Source organism: Macaca thibetana, chromosome 1, assembly GCF_024542745.1.
Source record: "Macaca thibetana thibetana isolate TM-01 chromosome 1, ASM2454274v1, whole genome shotgun sequence".
Lineage (NCBI taxonomy): Eukaryota > Metazoa > Chordata > Mammalia > Primates > Cercopithecidae > Macaca > Macaca thibetana.
The window spans coordinates 140033747-140061079 of record NC_065578.1 but is presented as its reverse complement, the minus strand read 5'-3'; the positions used below and the strand labels follow the sequence as shown (position 1 = coordinate 140061079).

The window sequence follows — 27333 nt, the reverse complement described above, 5'->3', positions numbered from 1 at the left end:
ACTCATGTGACTTGCTTCAAATACAAGCCAGAGTTCAAATTGTTCTTTACTAGTTCCTACTTCATTACAAGAAGTCTCCCAAGTTACAAAATAGGTTGTGTTCCAAAAATTCAGTTGGAAGTCAGTTATTTGGCATTTGAACTGCATTTTACCATGTGGGAAAAAAATGTTATAAATGATGATTAGGTCCCTGGCTGGCATATAAGAATCTATTTAACTCTTGTGTAACTACAAAATGATACATTTGTAATAAATTTAAAAGAGAATGATAGTTGTGATTCTGGTTACAAAGAAAACTATTTTTTTGTTTTGTTTTGTTTTACTGAGGATAAGCAGATTTAATTAGAAGATAGGGAAACATGAAGATTGAGAAGGGTCTAGGGAGCATTTCAGGGTTCTTTGAAGGGAGTTAGAGGTTGATGGGATTCTGTCTGAAGCCCAATGTATTCAGTTCTTGCACTACCATAAAGAAATACCTGGGCTGAGCACAGTGACTCATGCCTGTAATCCCAGCACTTTGGGAGGTCGAGGTGGGCAGATCACCTGAGGTCAGGAGTTTCAGACCAGCCTGGCCAACATGGTGAAACCCTGTCTCTACCAAAAAATACAAAAATTAGCTGGGTGCGGTGGCACACACCTGTGGTCTCAGCTACTCAGGAGGCTAAGGTGGGAGAATCACTTGAACCCGGGATGCGGAGGTTGCAGTGAGTGAGCCAAGATTACACCACTTCACTACACTCTGGGCAACAGATCCAGACCCTGTCTCCAGAAAAAAAAAAAAAAAAAAAAAAAAAAAAAAAAAAAAAAAAAAAATTAAAAAAGAAAAAAAAAAAAAAAAAAATTTAAAAAGGCCGGGCACGGTGGCTCACGCCTGTAATCCCAGCACTTCCAGAGGCCGAGGCGGGCGGATCACGAGGTCAGGAGATTGAGACCATCCTGGCTAACATGGTGAAACCCTGTCTCTACTAAAAAATAAAAAAAATTAGCTGGGCATGATGGCTGGCGCCTGTAGTCCCAGCTACTTGGGAGACTGAAGCAGGAGAAAGGTATGAACCCAGGAGGCGGTGTTTGGAGTGAGCCGAGATGGCACCACTGCACTCCAGTCTGGGCGACAGAGTAAGACTCTGTCTCAGAAAAGAAAAAGAAAAGAAAAGAAAAAAAATAACCTGAGACTGGGTAATTTATAAAGGAAAGAGGTTTAATTGGCTCACAATTTTGCAGGCTGTACAGGAAATGTGGCAGCACCAGCTGAGCTTCTGGGGAGGCCTTAGGAAACTGACAATCATGGCAGAAGGTAAGGGGAAGCTGGTCAGAGAAGGAGAAAGTTGAGGGGGACGTGTGTACCATACTTTTAAACGACTAGATCTCACAAGAACCCACTCACTATCACGAGAACCACATAAAGAGGGAAATCTAGCCCCATAATCCAATCACCTCCCACTCCACCCCACCTTCAACACTGGGGATTACAGTTCGACATGAGATTTGGGCAGGACACAGATCCAAACCCTATCAGCCAGTTGCACTTTCAAACTTTTAAGTCATTTGTTGTTATTAGATGCTTCTCACTAGCATAACTTACCCAGCGTCTGTGATTAGAATCAGTAGAATTGATTGAATTAAATACCTAGGTAAAAGTAGACTATTTGAAATAATATATTAACTAACCTGGGATGGTAAAAACAAACCAACAAATTAGAAGTATTCCTTCCTTCAACCCTCCTGATAGAAAGGGCAGGAGGAGTTGTTGACTTTCCCAGTTAGCCCAGCAGATCCCATCAGCTGTGATAGCTTTAACTGAGGTACAGGTGGAGGTTGGAGAAAAGCATGAGCCTTCAGTGATTTCTTTGAATGGAGTGCTTGCACAATGAGAGTTTCTAATTCTGGGAAATAATTGCATTGATCTCATCTAGTGATTGTTTCCTACATTATCTAACACACAATTAAACATCTTACATTTCAATTAGCTTTTTAAGAAAAGTCCAGTGCTTCTTTAAATGTCCTTTAATTTATGTTTTGTTATCTTCATAACCTTTGTGTATGGCTTTTTCTTTTGTTAACAACAAAAGGGAGGTTATATTCTTCAGTAAACTGAAGAGTAAATGAGCAGATTTTGCTGAGATGGCACATTCAGAAAACGATGAGATGAGTTCTCACCTCCTGGATCAGATTAGTGCTCTTGCCAGTCAGTATATCTACCCTACCTCCTGCTAGTTTACATAATATATTTAACTACTATTACTGTGCATTGGGTATATGATTTGAATGCTTTACAGTGGATGTTTGTTTAACATTGGATACATTGGAAAGTGATTTAATGAAGGAGAGAGCAACTGTATATACTACAGTTCAGAATCCCTCTCAATGGTCATTATAAAAGGAAGCTTGGGATTGGCAAGCCATTTTCAAAAGTGATGTAAGACTAAATGAGGGAAGTAATATCTAATAGATTTTATATATATATTGATGTTTTTAAATGCTTTGTCTTCCCACTAAGCAATTTATGAAGAAATTCCTACTGCATGATGTTTATTTAACTGAATTTGTGTATGTGGGATAGGGTGTGTTTGAGGAATTTTGTCTGAAAGGTAAATATGCTAAATTTACATCCTAGTATGGGCATGCTCTGCTCACAAACGCCCCTGCTGAGCAGTTTACATACTGGGTGAAAATGTACACAGGAATCCTCATGGGAGATCAAGGTTTGCCAGTGAGATTACGATGTACTCAGACTGAAAAAGAGGATTTCTTCTGGTTACCTGTGTGTCTGCCAGAGGTGGGGAAGGACTGGAGAGAGATCCCTCCACAAGCCGTTTTGTCTACTTAGAGAATGGCATGCTAGAAGGGTTAGTGAGCCAAATTACAGTTTTCTTTTTTGTTGTTGTTGTTGGCTTTCATGTGTATGTTGAATAGACTAATAGCATTTGATGACTTTTTTTTTTTTTTTTTTTACTGTGCATTCCCAGATTTTGTGTGTGTGTTGCTCAGAGGGCAGGTGTAGTGGGCAAAGAGATAGGGAGATTGTCTGTTTTTCTGTTTGTTGATTGGACACACTTGCTGCTGGTAATTTGAGCATCTAAGGATCTTCCTTTATACTGAAGGCCTGAACCCTTTGGTGGAAGGAAAAAAAAGTAAGAAAAAATCATTTGAAGCAAATCCCGCCCATAGTATTATTTTTCTCATGTGCAAGCATTGTTGCCTGTAGTATATTATATAGAATTTTGCATCTGACATTTTGGTTGCTAGAATTCTTAGCTTTCCTGACTGGTTTTAATTTATTATCCTCAGACTTGAATGACTAAGAGGAAAAGTCATATATTCTTGAGATTTTTCTAAGATATAAAACATTCTTAAGATTATTCAAATTATTTTAACCTTGTACAACTAATTACCCTCAGAGTGGCCCTTCATTTTGTCCGTCACTCCTAGATCAGAACATACAAGCCAAGCATGGTACTGTTGAAAAGCTGAAGGATGCTATTTGTATCCTCTCCTCTCTCATATGCAAAATGGTCTCGTTCTTAACTGATTACTTGTGCATCTAGGATGAGGTGAGAAAAAAGGCACTGAAAGAAGAGGTGGGCAGGAGGAAAGTGATCAATGGGAACAGAAGAGGGTTCTTAAGGTGCATAAAATAGCTGGTGGAAAGAAGAGGAGTGCCACTGTGTTGGCTGGTTCCATCACAGATGCTGCTGAATTCCCACCACTGTCTCAAACTCTGCAAGAACCCTCATTTTCAAAGAGCTGTTTTTAAATATCATACTTGTCTTCCCTACATATTTGCCTGCCTGACTATAACTGGGTGATTTTATATGATTTTCTTTCTTAGGGTCAAGAAATTGGAGCATGGCTATGAGCAATGGAAACAATGATTTTGTGGTTCTGAGCAACAGCAGCATCACAACCAGTGCTGCTAACCCGAGTCCCCTTACCCCCTCTGATGGAGACCATGCAGCCCAGCAGCTCACACCCAAAGAAGCAACAAGAACAAAAGTGAGTCCAAATGGATGCCTGCAACTTAATGGCACAGTTAAATCATCCTTTCTGCCTTTAGACAACCAAAGAACGCCTCAGATGTTACCCCAATGCTGCCATCCTTGCCCATACCATCACCCTTTGACTAGCCATAGCAGTCACCAAGAGTGCCATCCTGAGGCTGGCCCTGCAGCACCCTCTGCTTTGGCCTCGTGTTGCATGCAGCCACACTCCGAGTATTCTGCATCTCTTTGTCCAAATCATTCACCTGTGTATCAGACTACGTGCTGTCTTCAGCCCTCTCCATCCTTCTGCCTGCATCATCCGTGGCCTGACCATTTTCAGCATCAGCCTGTGCAACAGCACATAGCCAACATAAGGTAAGTGGTCTGAAAGTTTTGCTTTTAGCATTCAACTAATTCCACATGAACATGACAACTTGTGTTCATTTTCCTGAAAGGGGAGGAGAAAAATGTGGCACAGAAAGAAAACTTATGAAAATGCATATTCTGTGGATTGTGTGAAGCCAAGAAAAACGCAAATAAAATAATACAGTATATCTATTGTATCCACTGACTTCTTAGTCAAATCCTCCCTTCCCCTTTTCCTGTCTGCAAACTGGTTAGGAATTTCTGCTAGACCTTAAGTTATAAAATTCAACAAAAAGTTTTACTGTTAGCAGTTTCTATTATTGTACATGGGAAGCGTATTTATGATGAGACTACCTAAGCAGCCATCCTTTATTTGCTGTTATTGATAGTGGTGAGCATTTATGAAAAAGAAATAAAAAAACTCCTTGCTGGCCAGGTGCAGTGGCTCATGCCTGTAATCCCAGCACTTTGGGAGACCGAGGCAGGCGGATCACCTGAGTTTGGGAGTTTGAGACCAGCCTGACGAACATGGAGAAACCCCATCTCTACTAAAAATACAAAAAATTAGCCGGGCGTGGTGGTGCATGCCTGTAATCTCAGCTACTCGGGAGGTTGAGGCAGGAGAATCACATGAACCTGGCAGGTGGAGACTGTGGTGAGCCGAAATCATGCCATTGCACTCCAGCCTGTGCAACAAGAGTGAAACTCCATCTCCCAGAAAAAACAAAAAAACAAACAAACAAACAAAAAAAAAAAACCTTGCTTCCTTATGCTGCCTTATGACTGTACTCGACAATTTCTATTCATGTGTTTTGGTGACTATGTAGTACGCTGAGATCAGATGAAAGTAGCAATTGCCTTCATAGCAGATGAAACCTGTAAACTGTAGCATGGGACTTTAAAAAATATTTTTTGTAAAGCATTTTTAGATCTGGTAGATTGAAAAGTATTAGAAAAATCAATATCATTGTCCGTGCTTATTTCCACCTCAGCCCATAGTTTCTCATATATATGATTTTCAGCTATTTTTTCCATGGGTAAGTTAAGTTGCATTCAGCATAGGTTAGCGATGATAATATATTTTATAAAATACTAAGTACTTTGTAAAGACCTAGTATTATTTCATATTTTTAAGTAATAAAAAGAGTTTAGCTAGAAAAAGAGCATTCTCTTTAAAATTAGGATATAATTTACACATAGGGAAATGTACAGATATTAATTATTCAGTTTGAACAGTGTTGACAAATGTGTACAAAAGCGTAACCCACATTTTGGTCTGATGTAGAACATTTCTGTCACCCCAGAAGATAAGTTCCTTCGTGCCCCTTCTCAGTTATTACCTCTGTCTTCACCAGAAGCAATCACTGCTGAGTTCTATTACTGTAGATTTGTTTTGCCTGCTCGTAGAACTTCATATAAGCGGAATCGTACAGTATGTACTCTTTCATATTTGGCAATTTTTGCTCAGCATAATGCTTTTGAGTTTCATCTAATTATTGTATGTATTTGTTTTTCCATTTATTGCTGAGTAGTAATCCACTGTATGCATGTAGCAAATTCACTTTTGATTAAAGAGTCAGGTCTGAGTGCTGCAGCTCACGGCTGCAGGGATTACAGAATCGCTGTAAGATTCTGTAAGGTGGGAAAATTGCTTGAGCCCAGGACTTCAGTGCCAGCCTGGGCAACACAGCAAGACTCTGTATCTACAAAAAAAAAAAAAGGGAAAAAAAGTCAGATCCAAAAAGGGATTAAGAGATAAATACTTTTGACCTTTATCAGGTTTTGAACATTGTTGAGATTATCTGGTTACACTCTTTTTAAAGAGAGGAAGGGAAACGTGGTAATAAAGCAGAAAGAAAGAGTGGGGAGGGGAAAAGAGGAGAGTCCTTCACAGCATGTTTCTGCAGTTTCTGAATACACTTTCCATATTGGATTTGAGAGTCTTTTAGTTATAGGCTATGATAAGAACTCACATTTACCAAAGTCATTTCTTAGAAGATTTGTCCTGACAACTTTGTGCTACATGACTAGTTTTAGACTCTTTCCATTTTGAATCAAATTGTGTGAACAGTTGATTTTTAAATTATCATATTGATGTTTCAAATAATAAATTATATGGTTGCAAAGTATGAAATAAGATAGATATTTCTGCATTTTGAAGCTGATACCTCCTTTAAAAAAATCACAACATAATAAAACTGTGGACAAATAACCAATCCTTTCAATATGGAAGGTTGTGCCAAGAGTTTCAGGATTTTTACTTAGCATTTCTCAGTGACCTAATTCAAAAGCAATGAGATCCCTGTGTACACTTTAAATAGAATGGCATTTAAAAACAAACTGATAGGCAGGTGGCTGAGCTTGTCACTACCCTTGGTTGTGGAGTCATTGTTGGAACCGGGGCTTTTGCAATCATGGTGGACTGACTTCAGACTGTGTATGACCACTGGGTCCACAGACTCGTCCGTATAGGATTTGTCTTTGTGTGTTATCTAAAGAGAAAGAATGATGGAAAAGCTAACTGCCTTCTGGAAAAAAAAGTATGTTATTTAAAAGGGAATTGAGACCCATGGAGAAGTTGCTTGGAAGTAAAGGCTGTGACTGAACTATATAATATTTACATTTTAAAAGTTATGAGAGAAATAAAAACACTCTCATACTTAATTTGAAAAACGCTGACTTAAAAATTGCCACAATTGTCCGTCAAAAAAAGTTGTAGAAGAAAGATTAGTATGAGGGAAATTTTTTATATTTAGAATTGTATCTCAAGAATTTGAGCTTTCGGTTATCTGTTTGTAATAGACATAAAATATTTTAAAGATGCCTGCAGAGGAATAGTATATGTCCATTTGTGTGTATTACATACTTTATTGTGCCTCAATTATTACTTTGCTATTTTCTACATTAGTTATATAATCTGCAATGTGGCACCGAGGATGTAATTCCAAACAAGTTGAGACATTCTTTAGTAGGAAGGGAGACAGTAAAGCAAATAGGCAGCTACAGTATTATGGTAAGCACTATCAAGAAGGAATACACAGGGCTGAAGATGAAGAAAAGTTACAGATGGAGAGAGAACTGAAGAGGCTTGTCTTTTAGGTAGAGGGAACAGTTTATGCAAATACTTTTACAAGGTGGTGTGCGCTCAGCTCCAGCATAGGTCAATATGGCTGGACCCTAGTGGAAGAGAGAATGGTAGCAAGAGGAGAGGTATACTAGGACTAAATCCTGAAGGGCATTGTAAACCACATTAAGGCAATCTCCAGACTTCATCCTGAGGCTAAGGAGGCCCCATTGTAGATTTGTGTGTGTTTGTGATTTTTTTATTGTGGTGAGATATACATAACATAAAATTTAATATTTTAATCATTTTTAAGTATACAGTTTAGTGACATTAAGTACATTCACATTGTTGTACACCCATCACTACTACCTTTGTGCAGAACTATTTCATCTTCCCAAACTGAAATTCCATACTCACTAAATTATAAATCCACCTGCCCCTGGCAACCACCATTCTACTTTTTGTCTCCATGAATTTGACTTCTCTAGATACCTCAAATTAGTCGAATCCTACAGTACTTGCCTTTTTCTGTTGGGCTTATTTTACTCCGCATAATGTCTTCAAGTTTCATTCATGTTGTAGCATGCGTCATGATTTCCTTTCTTTTTAAGGCTGAATAATATTCCATTGCATATTTGTATATTACATTATAGCATTTTATCAATTACATATTACATTGTATCAGTTCATTGATGGACAATTCCATCTTTTGGGTGTCGTGGCTATTGTGAATAATGCTACTATGAACTTGGGTTCTGTTCAAGTCCCTGCTTTCAGTTCTTTGGGGTATATGCTCAGACCAGAAGTGGAATTGCTGGAGCATATGGTAATTCTGTTTTTAGCTTTTTGAGAAACTGTTTTCCATAGTGGCTGCACCATTTTACACCAGCAGTGCAAAAAGTTCCAGTGTTTCCAGATCCTTGCCAACATTTGTTATTTTATCCGTTTTTTTTTTTTAAAGTAGGCATCCTAACTGATGTGAGATTATAAATTTTAAAGCAAAAAAAAAAAACAAAACAAAACAAAAAAAAACACACACACACAGTAAGAAACATTTTAGAAAACTTCATCATTTGCATTGTGGAGAGCAAATTGCCTTGGTCAGGACCGTTGTAGATAGGAAGAACACTAGAAGGCTTGCTGCAGTAGTTCAAGTGAGAAATGTGATAACTTGAACCATGATTTATAAATAAATTCATTCTAGAGAGATTTAGGAGGTGGAATCTACTAGATTTGGTGGATAATTGTATATCGGAGGGGCAAAGGGAGGAAGATTCACAACTGATTTTCAGTGTCCTGGCTTGAGCAACTGGTTGGGTAGATGGTAATTCCATTCACTAAAATGGGGAAGACAGAAGAAGGGAACTAAGTAAACAGAGCTGAGACATTGAGCTTCCAGAGAGGACTACAGAGTAACAGTAACAGTGAAAGAGTGATGTCCCCTGAGCTTCTTTGAAAGAATGAGGTTGCTGGGTAATACATGACAGTGCACTGAGGGCAATACTGGTGGGGTTTATCTTAGAATGAACACTGAAGCACTTTGACTCAGGCCAGCAGGTATTATATTTGCAGAATTGTGCTATGGGCAAGGCACTGAGTGAGGTGCTGTCTCGTCCTTTCCCCAACCAATAAAATATCCACAGAAGCAAATGTGTTCTTGGATAGAGCTGCTATGTATGGGAGAACAGGGCAGTTTGGGAAAGTCTGCACAGGATATCCTTGGTATGGAATTCTGAAAATGAGGATGCTGTACAATGCTTTACTGCCTTTCATTATTCTCACAACTCTTTCAGGAACTTACTGTAACAAAGGTTCTAGAGGTTGATCTCTACCAGAAACTTCAAGTCTTTTTAGTTTTCTTTATTGTGGTTTATTGCTATGTAATTTTCAAGTTCTTTCTAAATTGATAACATCAAGTAAGTACTTAATGAAATATTATTCAATTAATGTTTAAGATGTATTTATGACTTCACATTACTTTAAAGGATATCTTAAACATTGACCGCCTTAGAGTAAAATTGTATGGTGATGGAAGATCCTAAGTGCTATCAATTTTTATTGCTATTTGCACCTAGACCACAAATGGGCCCACCTGTTTGTATTTGAAAGTGTTTTTTGAAGTTTTTTTTGTTGTTGTTTATAAAGCACTTAAGCCATAGATAATGTTTTAAAGACTCAATCAGATAGAAAATATAATTTTAGTCTAGACCATTTACTGCTTACCGCCTTTTATATAGTAGACTCTCTTTCATCCCCTTTTGATTCTTTAAACTCCAATAAATCTTTCTAAAAGATTCATTATATCAACCATCTGTGGTTTTTTTTTTTTTAATTCGTTTTTAGTCTTCTGATTAATAAAATTAAGGCCAGGTGTGGTGGCTCAAGCTTATAATACCAGCACTTTGGGAGACTGAGGCAGGCCAATCACTTGAGGTCAGGAGTTCGAGACCAGCCTGGCCAGGAATGGTGAAACCCCGTCTCTGCTAAAACTACAAAAATTAGCCCAGGGTGGTGGCAAGCACCTGTAGTCCCAGTTACTTAGGAGGCTGAGGCAGGAGAATTACTTGAACCCGGGAGGTGGAGGTTGCAGTGAGCCAGGATCACACCACTACACTCCAGCCTAGGTGACAGAGGAAGACTCTCAAAAAAAATAAAAATAAAATAAAATAAAGATTATTGCAAGGATCACATTTAATATATCTGTTTTAATTATTGCCAAATATTAAGTAGCTTAAATAGATTTTATTTTAAAGCTTTAGATTTCATTTTAAAGCTTCAGGCTTTTACATTTGTAGATTCCTGTCCTCATACACATTACTCAGCCATTAATTAACATGTCTAATTGAGAACAATAGGGAATTTTATTTTATCTTATTTTATTTATTTGTTTATTTTTGAGACAGAGTCTTGCTCCATTGCCCAGGCTGGAGTACAGTGGCATGATCTCGGCTCACTGCAACCTCCACCTCCTGGGTTCAACCGATTATCCTGCCTCGGCCTCCTGAGCAGCTGGGATTACAGGCGCACACCAACATGCCCAGCTAATTTTTGTATTTTTAGTAGAGACGGAGTTTCACCATGTTGGCCAGGCTGGTCTTGAACTCCCGGCCTCAAGTGATCCGCCCGCCTTAGCCTCCCAAAGTACTGAGACTACAGGTGTGAGTCACATCGCCCAGCCACAGTAAGGAATTTTAAAAGGCAGAAAATAGTGTCTCCCCACCATGAGGAAAGACTTATACCAACAAGTCCTATACCTAGCTGATTGTCTTTGGAGTCACCTGGGGAGTTAAAAAATAAAATAAGTAGAATAAGAAGAAGAAGACATTTCTTTTGCAGTAGAAACAATAAATAACTCTAAGAGTTGAGAGGTGGGAAGGATCCCCTGGAAGGATCCCTGTAGGTTATTGAGGTTAGGGACAGTCTGACTAAGAAGAGCAGAACATGAATGGCCCTTGAAAGATGACTAGAAATTAATGAAGGGACTTGAGGAGGCAAAACATGGAGAGTGGAGGAAAGTTGTGAAGGGAAAGCTTTCAAAAGCAAAAGCTTTTATATATATATATATATATTTATTTATTTATTTATTTATTGAGACAGAGTCTCGCTCTGTCACCCAGGCTGGAGTCCAGTGGCCTGATCTTGGCTCACTGCAAGCTCTGCCTCCCGGTTCATGCCATTCTCCTGCCTCAGCCTCCTGAGTAGCTGGGACTAAAACATGTAAGAAAGGTAAAGAGAACAAGATTGTGGGAGCGGAGGGTCATTGTGGGTGTCCCCAGTCTACCTCCTGAACAGTCCATTTGATGATCTGCTCTTTATCCTCCAGAGAGCTGGAAAATGCCTCTCAAAAGCCAGTTACATTCCACACATTCCAGTGTGCTGGTTGAAGCAAGTTTTGAGTTATTCATTTGGGATCTTCTTATTGCTGTATTAAAGCGAAAGAGTAATGGTATTATTGCACAATTAATAAGGGGTTCTGCATCCAAAAATAGCACACTAGAGTTCTAATCTAAACTATACTTACCTTTTAATTTGGTGTTGCAAAGAAATATTCTTGATTGTAACAGAGGACTCCATGAATGATACTTGGCAATGCCACAGACTCATTATCATGATAGGGAACCTGTGATATTTTTGGATACCTGCCAAATGCATTTTTATTTACCTAAGGTGATTTCATAGACAGATGGCCATTTTGAATGTTTCAAGTGACTCACTAGAGGAATTAGAGCTATATAGAGTTAAGAATGCTTGGCATAGAGGGGACTGAGGAACCCTGGGACTAGCTTAGCCCCTTAAGGTTAACTAAATATTGTCCCTGCCACCCCCATATGTTATGACTGTATAATTTTTGTAACTTACATTTCCCTTCTTCTTCATTTCTTTAATAATTTTCTAATTTCTGACTCACTTTTCTCAGAGGTTTTCTTTTTGTTTCCCTTTAGGACATTTGTTATTTTCTGTGAAGGGGCCTCTTTTAAAATGAAAAAAAAGTAAGAAATGAGAATTCTCTTGTTATATTAAAAAGACAAGTATTCTACCACCAGAATTCTTGTTTCTTGGCATGTGCTGTATCATGACATCCAGGGGTAAAACTACAGCTCTGAGCATCATTTCCCAAAGTGTCTTACTTCACCGCACATGGCCTATGGTGACCCACCCTTTCCCCTTTCCTTAGCCCTGGTGATTGTATTATTTTGTTAGTCAGAAAAATTGAGGCAGAAATCACTTTGAACACTTCATCAACATTGTAGCATGAACCTGCCCATTGACACAGATCCCACAGTCTCTGCTTTACCCACATCACCCAGAGTGCATTCAAATGCTTCTCTAAGATGTTGCAGCAATGAGTGGAGAAATTCAGAGTTAGTTATTCACTTATTCAACAAGTGCTTAATGAGTATTTAATAAGCCTTAGGTGCTGGAGACAGGTGGAAAAGGCAAAGTCTGGTTCCTGACTTCAAAGATGTAGAATTGGACAAGATAAGACACTTAGATCCATAGGTAGATTGTCATCTTTGGTTGGTGTTTACAGAATAGCTGTTGTATTCTCTGGACCACAGAAGTTAAATACCAGTGCTTTTACAGAGGCACAGGCAAGTTTTATTATATATTAATACAAAAAGAGAACTAGACTATACAGTTTTACAAATTCATATTCCCCTCTTTTCCTCTCTTACCATTGAAAGATTACTAATAGTGAAACAATCATTTGTCTTTATTTTTTATATAAATTATTACCTCTCTGGAACTGCTGGACAAGTGTCTTTTGCAAGAAGGAATAGCTAAACTGCATTCTTTAGACATTTGCTTTTCAATAAACCATTGGGTTTTCAATAAAGCCAATAAAATTGAAAATTTGGCACTGGTCACATTTTCAGTACTCAGTAGCCACATGTGGCTAGTAGCTAACATTTTGGACAGCACAGATGGAGAATATTACCATAATTGCAGAGAGTTTTATTGAACAGGACTACCTTCCTTGGCTCTGTTAAAACAGCTGAGATCCCTTTTCAAAGTCCACGGCAGCAAATGAAACTTATATGATATAGAATAACAGCAATATTTGACAGTGAATACTTTGTTGTTGTTGACATAATTCTACTTAGTATTTGCTTGTGTTTTGTTTACTAAATAACAAAGAAATGACAAAAAAAAAAAAAAAATCCCTTCAAAAACCTGAAGGACAGCTAGGCGCAGTGGCTCAAGTCTGTAATCCCAGTACCTTGGGAGGCCGAGGCGGGCGGATTACAAGGTCAAGAGATTGAGACCATCCTGGCCAACATGGTGAAACCCCATCTCTACTAAAAATACAAAAATTAGCTGGGCGTAGTGGCCCGTGTCTGTAATCCTAGCTACTCGGGAGGGCAGGAGAATCACTTGAACCTGGGCAGTGGTTGCAGTGAGCAGGTATCGCGCCACTGCACTCCAGCCTAGTGACACAGCGAGACTCCGTCAAAAAAAAAAAAAAAAAAAAAAAAATCTGAAGGATTAAAAGTCCTATATTAGCAAAAATTGTGTAACAAGTAGGCAATATCCTTCAGAATCTTCTAGAGGCCACAGTTACATTCCACAAAAGTCACTGCATATCTTTGAGTCAAAAACTATCATCTTATTTAGTTTATAGTTGCCGGGCTTTTTGTAAGTAGATCTAAAATATAAATGTAAAAATGCAGTTTTTCTCCAGGATAGAGAAGTATAGCTAGTCTCTAGAAGTAATCATTGTTGCTACATTATAATTTATTTTTCTTTTCTGAATTCTTTCCTCATTGTACAACATTAAGTAGTAAGAGCATCTCTGTAAAATGGGAGTAACAGTAGCTATCTTGCACTTAACACAGTGTCTGGTACCAAATTATAATCTCCCTTCTGTTCTCCATTTTTGTTCCTTTCACTTTCTCTTAAGTTTTGTTGTATTGTTTCATGCCTGTGCTTAATCCTGTTGGTATTGTTTTAGAAATGAAGATATTACTGAATCCTGGTTTAAATAAAGACATGATGTGTTCCTTTTCATTCTTCTTTATAAATGACACACCTCACACCATCAACCTATAGGAAAAGATGGTCACTCATTTGCCTTCTGGAGGAGGAAAAGGGGTCATGAAGAATAAATGGGTCTCTTTAGCCCCCCAAACTCAGAGCCTTCACACTTTATACTGATTACATAATCTGATTATGATATTTGATTTTAGAAGAAGTCTGGTAAGATTTAATTTTGATTTCACTGAAACCAGGATTTATTTTGACATTCCTTAAAGCAGTCAAATTAACTTTTTAAAAGGGATAATATTTATAAAATTGAAAATGTTCCAGGCTTGCTTGCCAAAGTAAGTCAGCTTGGCAGTCAGACGGAGTGAAGGCCTATTTTTTAGAAAGACTTCTTTGAGAGAGTTCTTCTTTTATTATAAATGAACAGATTTTAGAGTGTGCTATGCCTCAAGGAATACATTGTACATTCTGTAATACATTTTAGAATATGAGCCTTGGTCATCTTTTACTTTAATAATGAATGTCAGAAAACAATGCTTTCTTTATTTCGTAAAATTAATTAATATAACATTTTGGAATGAAGCAAATATATGCTTTATCCCCTTTCCATATTAGTGCTAGTTGTTTAGCAGATACTGGAGAGTAAAGGGGAAAAAAAGAAATGCTTTAGGTTTTTTCTTTTTGGTAAAAAAAAAAATTCAAAAGGTTGTAAAATATTTGGCAAACAGTGAGACTTAAAAAAAAAAAACATTGTTATGGATCGGTTACACATCTAATTCCAGGGAAAAGGCACTTGTGATCTATTGCATCTTCTTTTCAAACTTAAATGGATTGTTAGGTGTAATTTAAAAGAATTTATAGAACTTAACATTTAAAGGACAATTTTGATTGCTGTAATATTTTGTGTTCTTTTCAATAAATTGACTCTACAAAATTGTCTCCTTTTTTTAAACACAAACCAGATATTCAACTGATTACTTGGTATTTTGGAGTTTGAAATAGAGCCTAAGGCCTGGGACCCATTCATGGTTCAGTAAATACTTGTTGAATCAATGAATGATTACCAAAAAAAATTCTCAAAATACATCTTTTTCTGTAAAAAGTTAACAAAACTTAACAACAGCAAAAGCCTCATGAAGTTAGGTTGGTCACTGCCGTCAAACAGCTTATAGTCTAGAAGGAGAAGGATGATTTCAGCAAAAATAACCCAACTCTCTGAATGCCAAAATCAGGGTTTAGAGGGTTATGTGAGTCCTAAAGAAGGAGATGGAATCATAGGAGAGCTAAGAGAAAGTGTCATAGGAGAGGTGAGGGGCTTTTCAAAAATGAACAAGAGGCCAGGCCAGGCTGGCTCACACCTGTCATCCCAGCACTTGAAGAGGCCAAGGGAGGAGGATCACTTGAGCCTAGGAGTTCAAGACTAGGCCTGGACAACGTAGTGAGACCCTGTTTATACTAAAAATAAAAAAATAAAATAAATGAACAAGAGTGCAACTGCCTGAAATACGGAAACAGGAGGCCTGGAAGCACCAAGAACATGGCAATAAGTGGTGGGGTGGGGTATGGGGCTGGGGAATGCAAGCAGTCCCCTTTGTCTGGAGAAGGGCCAGAGAAGGCATCACGATACACTCTAGCTAGTTCAAGAAGATTGCGCCCGTAAAATGAATTCTGAATGCTGTGTAATCATTGTAAAGCTTTTTTTTTTTTTTTTTATTTTTGGAAACAGTCTCGCTCTGTTGCCCAGGCTGGAGTGCAGTGGCGCAATCTCGGCTCACTGCAACCTCTGCCTCCCAGGTTCATGAAATTCTCCTGCCTCAGCCTCTCGAGTAGCTGGAACTACAGATGCATGCCACCATGCTCAGCTAATTTTTGTATTTTAGTAGGACAGGATTTCACCGTGTTGGCCAGGCTGGTCTCGAACTCCTGACCACAAGTGATCTACCCGCCTCGACCTCCCAAATTGTTGGGATTATAGGTGTGAGCCATAGCACGCAGCCTGAAGCATTTATTCAATACAGATAGTCTGCAACTTAGGGTTTGAGTTATGATTTTTTGCCATTACAGTGCTACAGAGGCAATATGCATTTGGTAGAAACTGTACTTCCAATTTTGAATTTTGATCTTTTCCTGGGCCCAGGCCCAGTGTGCTTTCAGCTGTGTGTGTTGATGGTGTGTACCTATATAACCATTCTGTTTTTCACTTTCAGTACAGTATTTAATAAATTACGGGAGATATTCCATACTTTAGGGGAAGATGGAGAGGGACCAGGAGACTGTGCCCCAGGGAGAGTCAGTCAGGGAATAACCTTTCTGTTTGCTCAACTCTGACCACCTTCAGGACATTTACCAATCTAGTGGAAGTAACCGTAAAGGAGTCAGTAGCTTATAAAACTGGTGGATGAACCCTCAGTTCCTAAATAAGACTTTTGTCTTTTCTTTGTTCATATGTATTTTTCTGAATCTAGAAAGCAGAATAAAATGAAAGACTTCAAGGCCAAATTTGATACCTTTATTCTATGTGAATTTGCTGAGTTAATTTAGTGAAATCAGTTTCTTTTCCCCATTTGAATGGTACAGAGTTCTAATAGTTACCAAATACTTTGAGATTCAAGCCTAATGCTTTCTACAGGAATGTAAGCAATTTACTGTTTCCAAGCACTATTTTGTTGTGCTAGTAAGAAGCAAGGATGGACAGTTAGTACATTCATTCCTTCGGACCCTATTTGTGTGTCTGTGGTCACTCGGGCCTGCCCACCTCCTCTTTCCTAAAACACTGCTTTCATTATGTCACTCCTCTGCTCAGAAATCTTCCAGTTTCCCCAAATTCCTTGACCTGGCATTGCAAGTTTCCCTTTGAGGAATGGAGTGTGTTGTGGGTGAGGAAAGGGTACTTCATGGAGGAAGAGTCCCCTAGCCCTGGACAGGAAGGAACAAGGTGACAGATCTCAGTGCATGTTACTGTGGCGGATTTTCTCCCCAGCACTTTAGAAGTTTAGAAAGAAGTCAGATTAATGACTCTGTCTTTGTTTCCACTTATACATAATGAGGATCTAACAAGGTTATATATTCTGGGTCTTTGTTTTTTAGGTGGTATTCTAGAACTTTGTTTTGTTTTGGTTGGTTGGTTTTTTTCATTATAAAGTAATCCCTAGTAAAGATTTATTTATGAAGTATTGTTTGATTGTTAAAATGCTTCTCCCTAATGCATAGGGTAAAACTCTACACAGAGCTCCAAATTGTTTTTTTTTTTTTTTTTAACCTTTTTACCCCTGACCTCCTTCTCCCACAGCTTAAAATTCTCACTGAGCAACATCAGTGTTTGGTGAGTGTTTTGGCTTGAGGATTGTAGACTTCATTCCAGTATTCCATGCTCTTAAGTTAGTTAAGTTTAATAAGATTTTTCTGGCTTTCTTATGGGCTTTTCTTGGATCTCATATTAATGATTATTATTCACATCTTATTAAGAAAACTATATATTATACTCTTATTAAGCATGTTTTGTACAGGGCTCACAGCAACAGTCTGGCATGAAAAGGCTTGAGTTTAAGGGTAAGTACTTTATAATTTAGTGTAACTTTAAGATGTAACACATGGGACTGTGCTTTATAACCTCCAACTAAACCATGCAATTGTAACTTCATAGGCTAAGGAAGAATGTTTCCTTTTAAGCAAAGCTACTTTTCAGTCATTTAAAAATACTTTGAATTAACCTATCGTCCTTTTCAGATTTCTAATTGCTCTATTTTCTTTACTACTGTTTAAAAAAAGAAAAAAAAAAGCATTCCTAGATTCCTCTTTTAGGGTGTGCATTGTATGGGAGGACCAGAGCCACGTTATATTTTGACCTTTAGTACTGCCCTTTTCTTCTCCCCCTGATAAGTGGCAGAGAAAAATGTGTTTAAAAATGAATTTCCCAGGCCTGGCGCAGTGGCTCATGCCTGTAATCCCAGCTCTTTGGGAGGCCGAGGTGGGTGGATCACTTGAGGTCAGGAGTTCGAGATCAGCCTGACCAACATGGTAAAATACCATCTCTACTAAAAATACAAATATTAGCCAGGCATGGTAGTGGACACCTGTATATTCCAGCTACTCGGGAGGCTGAGGCAGGAGAATTGCTTGAACCCAGGAGGTGGAGGTTGCAGTGAGCCGAGATTATGCCACTGCACTCCAGTGTGGGTGACAGAATGAGACTCTGTCTCAATAAAAAAATAAAAAAGAAAATAAAGGGATTTCCCATACCCTGCTTCCTTCACCTTTCTAAAGGGCACCTAGCTGCCCTTTAACTAGTGATCAGCTAGGCCTTGGAACTCATCGTAAGAATAAATAATTGATTAATAAGAGGATATGACACCTTAAGATCTCTCCCCCATTCCTGCCCAGTCTTAGAAAACACAATTCCTTTCTTGTTTACTGAAATAACAAATAGTATCATTTCTGGCTTTCTACTTAGGACCAGGCTATAGTAAGAGAAAAGTTTCTTTCTAACCTAAGTTGGAACTGAAGCTGTTACATGAAAGTCTGATTTGTTCCAGCTTAGATTTGTTCCAGTTTATAGGATTTTGAGTTCATAGGGAATCTGCAGAGACCATGTACATTATGCAGAAAACCTATTTTTGAAGGTAACATCAGGTAGAAATGCCTTCTTCAGTTTCTAATTGAGATGGCTGTTAAGCAGATCCAATGAGTGTGCATTTTTGCTCTGTGGCATTTCCATCAGATTGACATACTTAATTATCAGATATCTTTCTTTTACCAAAAAGTTTCAGTTGAGTTGGCACTGGGGTTTATAAATACATGCACACAGCACATTTCTGTCATTGTTCACTGCAGTCTTTTAACACATCTTCTCAGCAATATTCTTTTTTTTTTTTTTTTTTTTTTTTTTTTGAGACGGAGTCTCGCTCTGCCGCCCAGGCTGGAGTGCAGTGGCCGGATCTCAGCTCACTGCAAGCTCCGCCTCCCGGGTTCACGCCATTCTCCTGCCTCAGCCTCCGGAGTAGCTGGGACTACAGGCGCCCGCCACCGCGCCTGGCTAGTTTTTTTTTTTTTTTTTTTTTTTTTTTTTTTTGTATTTTTTAGTAGAGACGGGGTTTCACCATGTTAGCCAGGATGGTCTCGATCTCCTGACCTCGTGATCCGCCCATCTCGGCCTCCCAAAGTGCTGGGATTACAGGCTTGAGCCACCGCGCCCGGCCCTCAGCAATATTCTTAATGTTTCCGGGGGGAAATTGTAAATTACCTAACCACTGAATTAGAGGTGTGTTGTTTTTTAGCTAATCAATAGCTATTGAATGCTTAAATTGACTTTAGACAAAAGTAAAAGACAGCAAAGAAAATTAATCAGTAGGATTGCCCATAATCCATAGACATTTGAGCAGCTCCTTTAGTCATTTTGAAACACATGCTTTATGTTTTCCCTTGGACTGGCATATTCCTGTCATTTATAAAAAGAATATACGTTTGTAAATTTAAGGTGTGGACATTCATTATTGAAGGTAGAAATGGTTATAATCATCAGTGTCTAGATATATCTGAAGAGAGGTAAATTCAACATGGTTTTAAATACAATTTTGTATTGCATAGTTTAGAAATTATATATTTGTGGTCTTTAGTTAAACTAAGAGATTCTGTTTAAAAATCATGATTTAAAAGAAAAGCAATTCTTCATCATTGTGAATTAAGTCTTTAAAATTTAGATTATATTATAGAATATGCTTAACCAGAACATAATAAGTGTCCCATAAAGGTTTCAAAATGGGAAAAGATGAACATTTTGAAGTCATATATTTCCTTTTATCTCACCTGCAGATATATAGGCTTTGCGTGAGCATGTAACCAGCTATAGATGGCTTCCACATTAATGATGTCCTTGACTATATCAGGTCATATAAACAATTAAGAATGTTTAGTTTTTTATCAACCTTACAATTTAGATTGCATAATATTTAAATTATTTCTAATTCTCATCACATTATTATCTCCTTTTAGTAATTTGTGATTTTTATAACAAAATGACCTTTCTAAGAATTTTAATAAATTTTATCATTACTATAAATATTCCAAAATATTTTGTAATTATGAACACTTTTCCCTGAGTATAAAGAATTTTTTAAAATTATGACACAGAACTTGATTGTGAACTGAACTTGTGTCATTAGTGAAGTAAGTGGACTTTAATGGCATAAAATTGCAATTAAAATTTATAACAATAGTATTAATTATTTTATTGAACCCTTACTATATGCCAGGCATTGTGCTATATTTTACATGCATTCTCTGATTTAATACTGAAAACAACCCAAGGAATTCAGTGCTATTACTGTCATTTTCATTTTATAGATGAAGAAACTAAGCTTTGAAAAATTACTGTTGGCCGGGCACAGTGGCTCACACCTATAATCCCAGCACTTTGGGAGGCCAAGGCAGGTGGATCACCTGATGTCAGGAGTTTGAGACCAGCCTGACCAACATGAAGAAACCCCATCTCTACTGAAAATACAAAATTAGCCAGGCATGGTGGCAGATGCCTGTAATCTCAGCTACTCGGGAGGCTGAGGCAGGAGAATCACTTGAACCCGGGAGGGAGAGGTTGCAGTGAACCGAGATTGTGCCATTGCACTCCAGCCTAGGCAACAAGAGCGAAACTCTGTCTCAAAAAAAAAAAAAAAAGAAAAGAAAAAAGAAAAAGTACTGTTATAGACTCAAAATAAAGGGATGGAGGAAAATTTACCAAGCAAATGGGGGAAAAAAGAAAACAGCAGAGCTGCAATCCTAGTCGCTGACAAAACAGACTTTAAACCAACATAGATCAAAAAAGACAAGGACATTACATAATGGTAAAGGGAACAATTTAACAAGAAGAGCTAACTATTCTAAATATATATGCACCCAATACAGGAGTACCCAGATTCATAAAACAAGTTCTTAGAGACTTACAAAGAGACTTAGGCTCCCAGACAATAATAGTGGGGGACTTTAACACCCCACTGTCAATATTAGATCAATGAGATAGAAAATTAACAAGGATATTCAGGACTTGAACTCAGCTCTGGATCAAGTGAACCTATAGACATCTACAGAACTCTCTACCCCAAATCAACAGAATATACATTCTTTTCTGTGCCACATGGCATTTATTCTAAAATCGACCACATAGTTGGAAGTAAAACGCTCCTCAGCAAATGCAAAAGAACTGAAATCGTAACAGTCTCTCAGACCACAATGCAATCAAATTAGAACTCAGGATTAAGAAACTCACTTAAAAACCACACAATTACATGGAAATTGAATAACCTGCTCCTGATTGACTCCTGGGTAAATAATGAAGTTAAGGCAGAAATCAAAAAGTTCTTTGAAACCAATGAGAACAAAGAGACAACATGCCAGAATATCTGGGACACAGATAAAGCAGTGTTAAGAGGGAAATTTATAGCACTAAATGCCCACATCAAGAAGCTAGAAAGATCTCAAATTGATACCCTAACATCACAATTAAAAGAGCTGGAGAAGCAAGTGCAAAGTAATCCAAAAACTAACAGAAGACAAGAAATGACTAAGATCAGAGCAGAACTGAAAAAGACAGAGACACAAAAAACCCTGCAAAAATTCAATGAATCCAGGAGCTGGTTTTTTGAAAAAATTAACAAAATAGACCACCAGCTATACTAATAAGAAAAGAGAGAAGAATCAAGAATCAAATCGACACAATAAGAAATGATAAAGGGGATATCAACACTGACTCCACAGAAATACAAACAACCCTGAGAGAATACTATAAACACCTCTACACAAATAAACTAGAAAATCTAGAAGAAATTGATGAACTCCTGGACACGTACATCCTCCCAAGACTAAACCAGGAAGAAGTTGAATCCTTGAATAGACCAATAAGTTTTGAAACTGAGGCTGTAATTAGTAGTCTGCCAACCAAAACAAAAGCCCAGGACCACACTGATTCACAGCCAAATTTTACCAGAGGTACAAAGAGGAGCTGGTACCATTCCTTCTGAAACTATTCCAAACAACAGAAAAAGAGGGATTCCTCCCTAACTCATTTTATGAAGCCAGCATCATCCTGACACCAAAACCAGGAAGAGACATAACAAAAAAAAGAGAACTTCAAGCCAATATCCCTGATGAACATCGTTGCAAAAATCCTTAATAAAGTACTGGCAAATCAAATCCAGCAGCACATCAAAAAGCTTATCCACCACAATCAAGTCAGCTTCATTCCCAGGATGCAAGGCTGGTTCAACATTCGCAAATCAAAAAACATAATCCATCACATAAACAGAACCAAAGACAAAAACCACATGATTATCTCAATAGATGCAGAAAAGGCCTTTGATAAAATTCAACATCTCTTCATGTTAAAAACTCTCAATAAACTAGGTATTGATGGAACGTATCTCAAAATAATAGCTATTCATGACAAACTCACAGCCAATATCATATTGAATGGGCAAAAGCTGGAAGCATTCCCTTTGAGAACCGGCACAAGACAAGGATGCCCTCTCTCAACACTCCTATTCAATATAGTATTGGAAGTTCTGGCCAGGGCAAGCAGGCAAGAGAAAGAAAGAAAGCGTATTCAAATAGGAAGAGAGGAAGTCAAATTGTATCTGTTTGCAGACGATATGATTTTATATTGATAAAACCCCATCATCACCAGGTGCGGTGGCTCATGCGTGTAATTCCAGCATTTTGGGAGGCCGAGGCGGGTGGATCACAAGGTCAAGAGACAGAGACCATCCTGGCCAACATGGTGAAACCCCATCTCTACTAAAAATACAAAAATTAGCTGGGTGTGGTGGTGTGCGCTTATAGTCCCAGCTACTCAGGAGGCTAAGGCAGGAGAATCGCTTGAACCCAGGAGGCAGAGGTTGCATTGAGCTGAGATCACGCCACTGCACTCCAGTCTGGTGACTGAGCAAGACTCTGTCTCAAAAAAAAGAAAAAAAAAAAGAAGAAGAAAACCCCATCATCTCAGTCCAAAAACTCCGTAAACTGATAAGCAACTTCAGCAAAGCCTCAGGATACAAAATCAACTTGCAGAAATCACAAGCATTCCTTTACACCAACAATAGACAAGCAGAGAACCAAATCATGAGTGAACTCCCATTCACAGTTGCTACAAAGAGAATAAAATACCTTGGAATACAGCTAACAGGGATGTGAAGGAACTCTTGAAGGAGAACTACAAACCACTGCTCAAGGAAATAAGAGAGGACACAAACAAATGGAAAAGCATTCCATGCTCATGGATAGGAAGAATCGATATTGTGAAAATGGCCATACTACCAAAGTAATTTATAGATTCAATCCTATTCCCATCAAACTACCATTGACATTCCTCACAAAATTAGAAAAAACTACTTCAATTTTCATATGGAATAAAAAAACACCCTGTATAGCCAAGACAGTCCTATGCAAAAAGAACAAAACTGGAGGCATCACATGACCTGACTTCAAACTTTACCACAAGGCTACAGTAACCAAAACAGCATGGTACTGGTACCAAAACAGACATATAGACCACTGCAACAGAACAGAAACCCCATAAATAACACCACATTTGTACAACCATCTGATCTTCAACTAATCTGACAAAAACAAGCAATGGGGAAAGGATCTCCTATTCAATATATGGTGCTGGGAAAACTGGCTGGCCATATGCAGAAAACTGAAAGTAGACCCCTTCCTTCCTCCTTATACAAAAGGTAACTCAAAGTGGATTAAAGACTTAAATGTAAAAGCCAAAACCATAAAAACCCTAGAAGAAAACCTAGGCAATACTATTCAGGACATAGGCATGGACAAAGACTTCATGATGAAAATGCCAAAAGCGATTGCAACAAAAGCCAAAATTGACAAATGGGATCTAATTAAACTAAAGAGCTTCTGCACAGCCAAAGAAACTATCATCAGAGTGAACAGGCACCCTACAGAATGGGAGAAAATTTTTGCAATCTACCCATCTGACAAAAGTCTAATTTATCCAGAATCTACAAATAACTTAAACAAATTTATAAGGAAAAAAACCTATCACAATTGGGCAAAGGATATGAACAGCCACTTCTCAAAAGAAGACATTTATGTGGCCAAGAAACATGAAAAAAAGCTCAACATCACTGATTATTAGAGAAATGCAAATCAAAACCAAAATGAGATACTGTCTCACACCAGTCAGAATGGAGATTATTAAAAAGTCATGAAACAATAGATGCTGGAGAGGCTGTGGAGAAATAGGAACACTTTTACACTGTTGGTGGGAATGTAAATTAGTTCAACCATTGTGGAAGACAGTATGGCGATTCCTCAAGGATCTAAAACCAGAAATACCATTTGACCCAGCAATCCCATTACTGGGTATATACCTAAAGGATTATAAATCATTCAAGACACATGCTCACGTATGTTTATTGCAGTACGGTTTACAATAGCACAGTCATGGAACCAACCCAAATGCCCATCAATGATAGACTGGATAAAGAAAATGTGGTCCATATACACCATGGAATACTATGCAGCAATAATAAGGAAAAAGATCATGTCCTTTGCAGAGACATGGATGGAGGTGGAAGCCATTATCCTCAGCAAACTAACACAGGAACATAAAACCAAACATCACATGTTCTCACTCATAAATGGGAGTTGAACAATGAGAACACATGGACACCAGGAGGCAAACAACACACACCAGGGCCTGTTGGGGGGTGGGGGGTGAGAGAAGGGAACTTAGAAGATGGGTCAATAGGTGCAGCAAACCACCATGACACATGTATACCTATGTAACAAATCTGCACATTCTGCACATGTATCCTGGAACTTAAATTTTAAAGAAGAGAAAAAAATAATTTTAAGTTTTATAAAACTCAGAAGAATTCTTAGAATCTCATTTACAAGTTAATTTGGGGATTATCTCTTTCAGGTCCTCTACCTAAATAAATTATCTTGATCCTTAATTTAAAAAAAAAAACAAAAAAAAAAGCTGGGCGCAGTGACTCATGCCTATAATCCCAGCACTTTGGGAGGCTGAGGCGGGTGAATCACAAGGTCAGGAGTTCGAGACCATCCTGGCCAATATGGTGAAACCCTGTCTCTACTAAAAATATACAAATTAGCCAGGCATGGTGGCGGGCGCCTGTAGTTCCCGCTACTCGGGAGCCTGAGGCAGGAGAATTGCTTGAACCTGGGAGGCGGAGGTTGCAGCAAACCAAGATTGCAACCACTGCACTCCAGCCTGGCAGCAGAGAGAGACTCCATCTCCAAAAAAAAAAAAAAAAAAAAAAAAACACACAAAAGTGTTTGGAAGATTAATTAGAAAGTTAGTAATAAGTGGTAGAATCTGGAATGAAGTTTAAGTGTGTCTGATTCGAGGCCTTCCTTTTAATCACCACTCTATGCTGTGCAAACACAAGAGAATGAAATATGTTTTGTTTTCTTGCTATAACTTTTTTTTTTTTTCGTTTCAGTAATAGCTTAAGAAACAGTTAAGTGCTTGCTATGTAGTAGGTGCTGTACAGGTTCAGTCTTGAGATCGTAGAACTGAAATCACACAAATAATCATGAGGGTATAGGTGATGTGTCGTAGGCTGCCCTGGTCGTTTTTAGGTCATAGAAACAGCATATTCACAATGCTACCTTGCACAGACCCTGAAGAAGAATTCCACCTAATTTCTTTAGCCTGTTTATATCATGTTGTACTTTAACACCTTACCTGGTGCAGGATACGCAGTGGGTTTTTCAGTGGGTTTTTGGAAATGCTAGTAGTAATTGGAGAAATTATCTGAACTGAATTTTCTAGTTTAAATGTTAAAGCTCTGTGTTGTCATCTTCAGGAATTTTGATGCCTTTGCTCCAGCTCCCAGGCTAACAAACGCTGCTTGCTGGAAGAAAATGGAAACAGTGCAGACTTTACCCATTCTGGTTTCATGCTTCTGTCACAAGTTAGTTCTAATGGCTAACTCCCAAGCACACTTCCTTCAGTTTTTGTTTGTTTGTTTGTTTGTTTGTTTCAAGTATTCTTCTATCCCTTGTTAACTCAAATCATAGTTTACTCTCTCAGCACCCATACATGGGCAGCAGCACCTTCTACTTTATGAAAACAATAGAAATTTTTTGCTGCAGTATAGCCTAGTGGTTAAGAATGTAGGCTCCAGAGTAGGCTGCCTGGGTTTGAATCCTGCCTCTTTATCTATGTGGCTTTGGGTGACTTCTTTAACCTCTCTGTGCCTTAGTTCTCCATCTATAAAATCTATGCCTGCCTTATAGGATTATTTTAAGAATTTTAGAATATTGTAATATATGTCAAGTGCGTAGGGCAGTGTTTGGCACATAGTAAAATCTGTAAATGTCGACTGTTGTTATTTTAAATGTATTATTATACTTAATACCTTGACTTCATATGGTCTTTTTTCTTCCTAGTGCCTTGGAGTCTAACTTCTGTCACCATTACTTTCCTGGCAATGCCAGGTCAGTGACTCCTTTGACAAACTCATTTGATTTCTTCTCCTGTTTAGTTCTATAGTATGCAATCTCTGTTTACCACCTCTTCTTAAAGTTTTCTTTTTTTGCATTCCATGATCTTATGCTTTTCTTTCTTTTTATTTTGTGCACTGTGACCATTTCTGCCCTCTTTCACAATTCACAGAGCCTCCTCTTCCACCCTTTCACGTGACTGTCATTTCCATAATGTCTCACTCAGCATTTTTCTTACCCCCATCAAGTTTTTAAAATTTCATATCTTTATTTCCTATCTATATTTATCACTGTTATGGTTAGTTTTATATTCACATTAGCCTGCAGGACAGCTTTATTTAAATATTCTGTCCAGCCAGGACAACATAGTGAGACCCGTCTCTTAAAAAAAAAAAAAATTAGATGGGCATGGTAGTACATGCCTGTGGTGCCAGCTACTTGGGAGACTGAGGAGGGAGGATCACTTGAGCCCAAGAGGTCAAGGATGCAGTGAGCCATGATTGGGCCACTGCACTCCTGGGGAACAGAGCAAGATCCTGTCTCTAAATAAATGGATGGATGGATGGATGGATGGATGGATGGATGGATGGATGGATGGATGGATAGATATATTCTGTCAAACCAAAGTATCAGAGTTAAAGATTATACTTTGTAATTTTTACACTGAAGCATTTCTTTGTTTATTACAATAAGTATATGCACTTATTGTAACTAGATATTGTAGATTCAGGCGAGAACTCAAACTTGGAAAGAAACTAAAATGTAGGGAGGCAGAATAGTATGGATTTAAAAAGTAATAATCTAGTAAAAATAATGTAATGACAAATAACAGTACCAGTAGTAGTTTTGTTGTAGATCATTGAAGTTTTGTTGCTCGTCAGAAGCCTTCTATAGGTTATATAAGATCTGTACCTTATAAGTCATTGGAAAAGGTATTTCTAAAACGTCAAGAGAAAA

At 38.1% G+C, this 27333-nt stretch overlaps 1 protein-coding gene across 14 annotated transcripts in view; it reads left to right on the top strand.

Annotated features, from left to right (window-relative positions):
• The window catches only part of DISP1 (dispatched RND transporter family member 1), a 198829-nt gene that overhangs the window by 132775 nt on the left and 38721 nt on the right, over window positions 1-27333 (top strand). For 5 of the 14 annotated variants that reach the window (XM_050780097.1, XM_050780078.1, XM_050780089.1 and 2 more), the window contains one exon: window positions 3830-4355. In XM_050780097.1, coding sequence (XP_050636054.1) covers window positions 3847-4355 — 509 coding nt within the window. In that variant the 5' untranslated portion in view covers window positions 3830-3846. Of the gene's footprint in view, window positions 1-843; window positions 1295-3829; window positions 4356-27333 lie in introns of those variants that run through there. The other 9 variants (XM_050780138.1, XM_050780152.1, XM_050780112.1 and 6 more) reach the window with 6 other exon arrangements.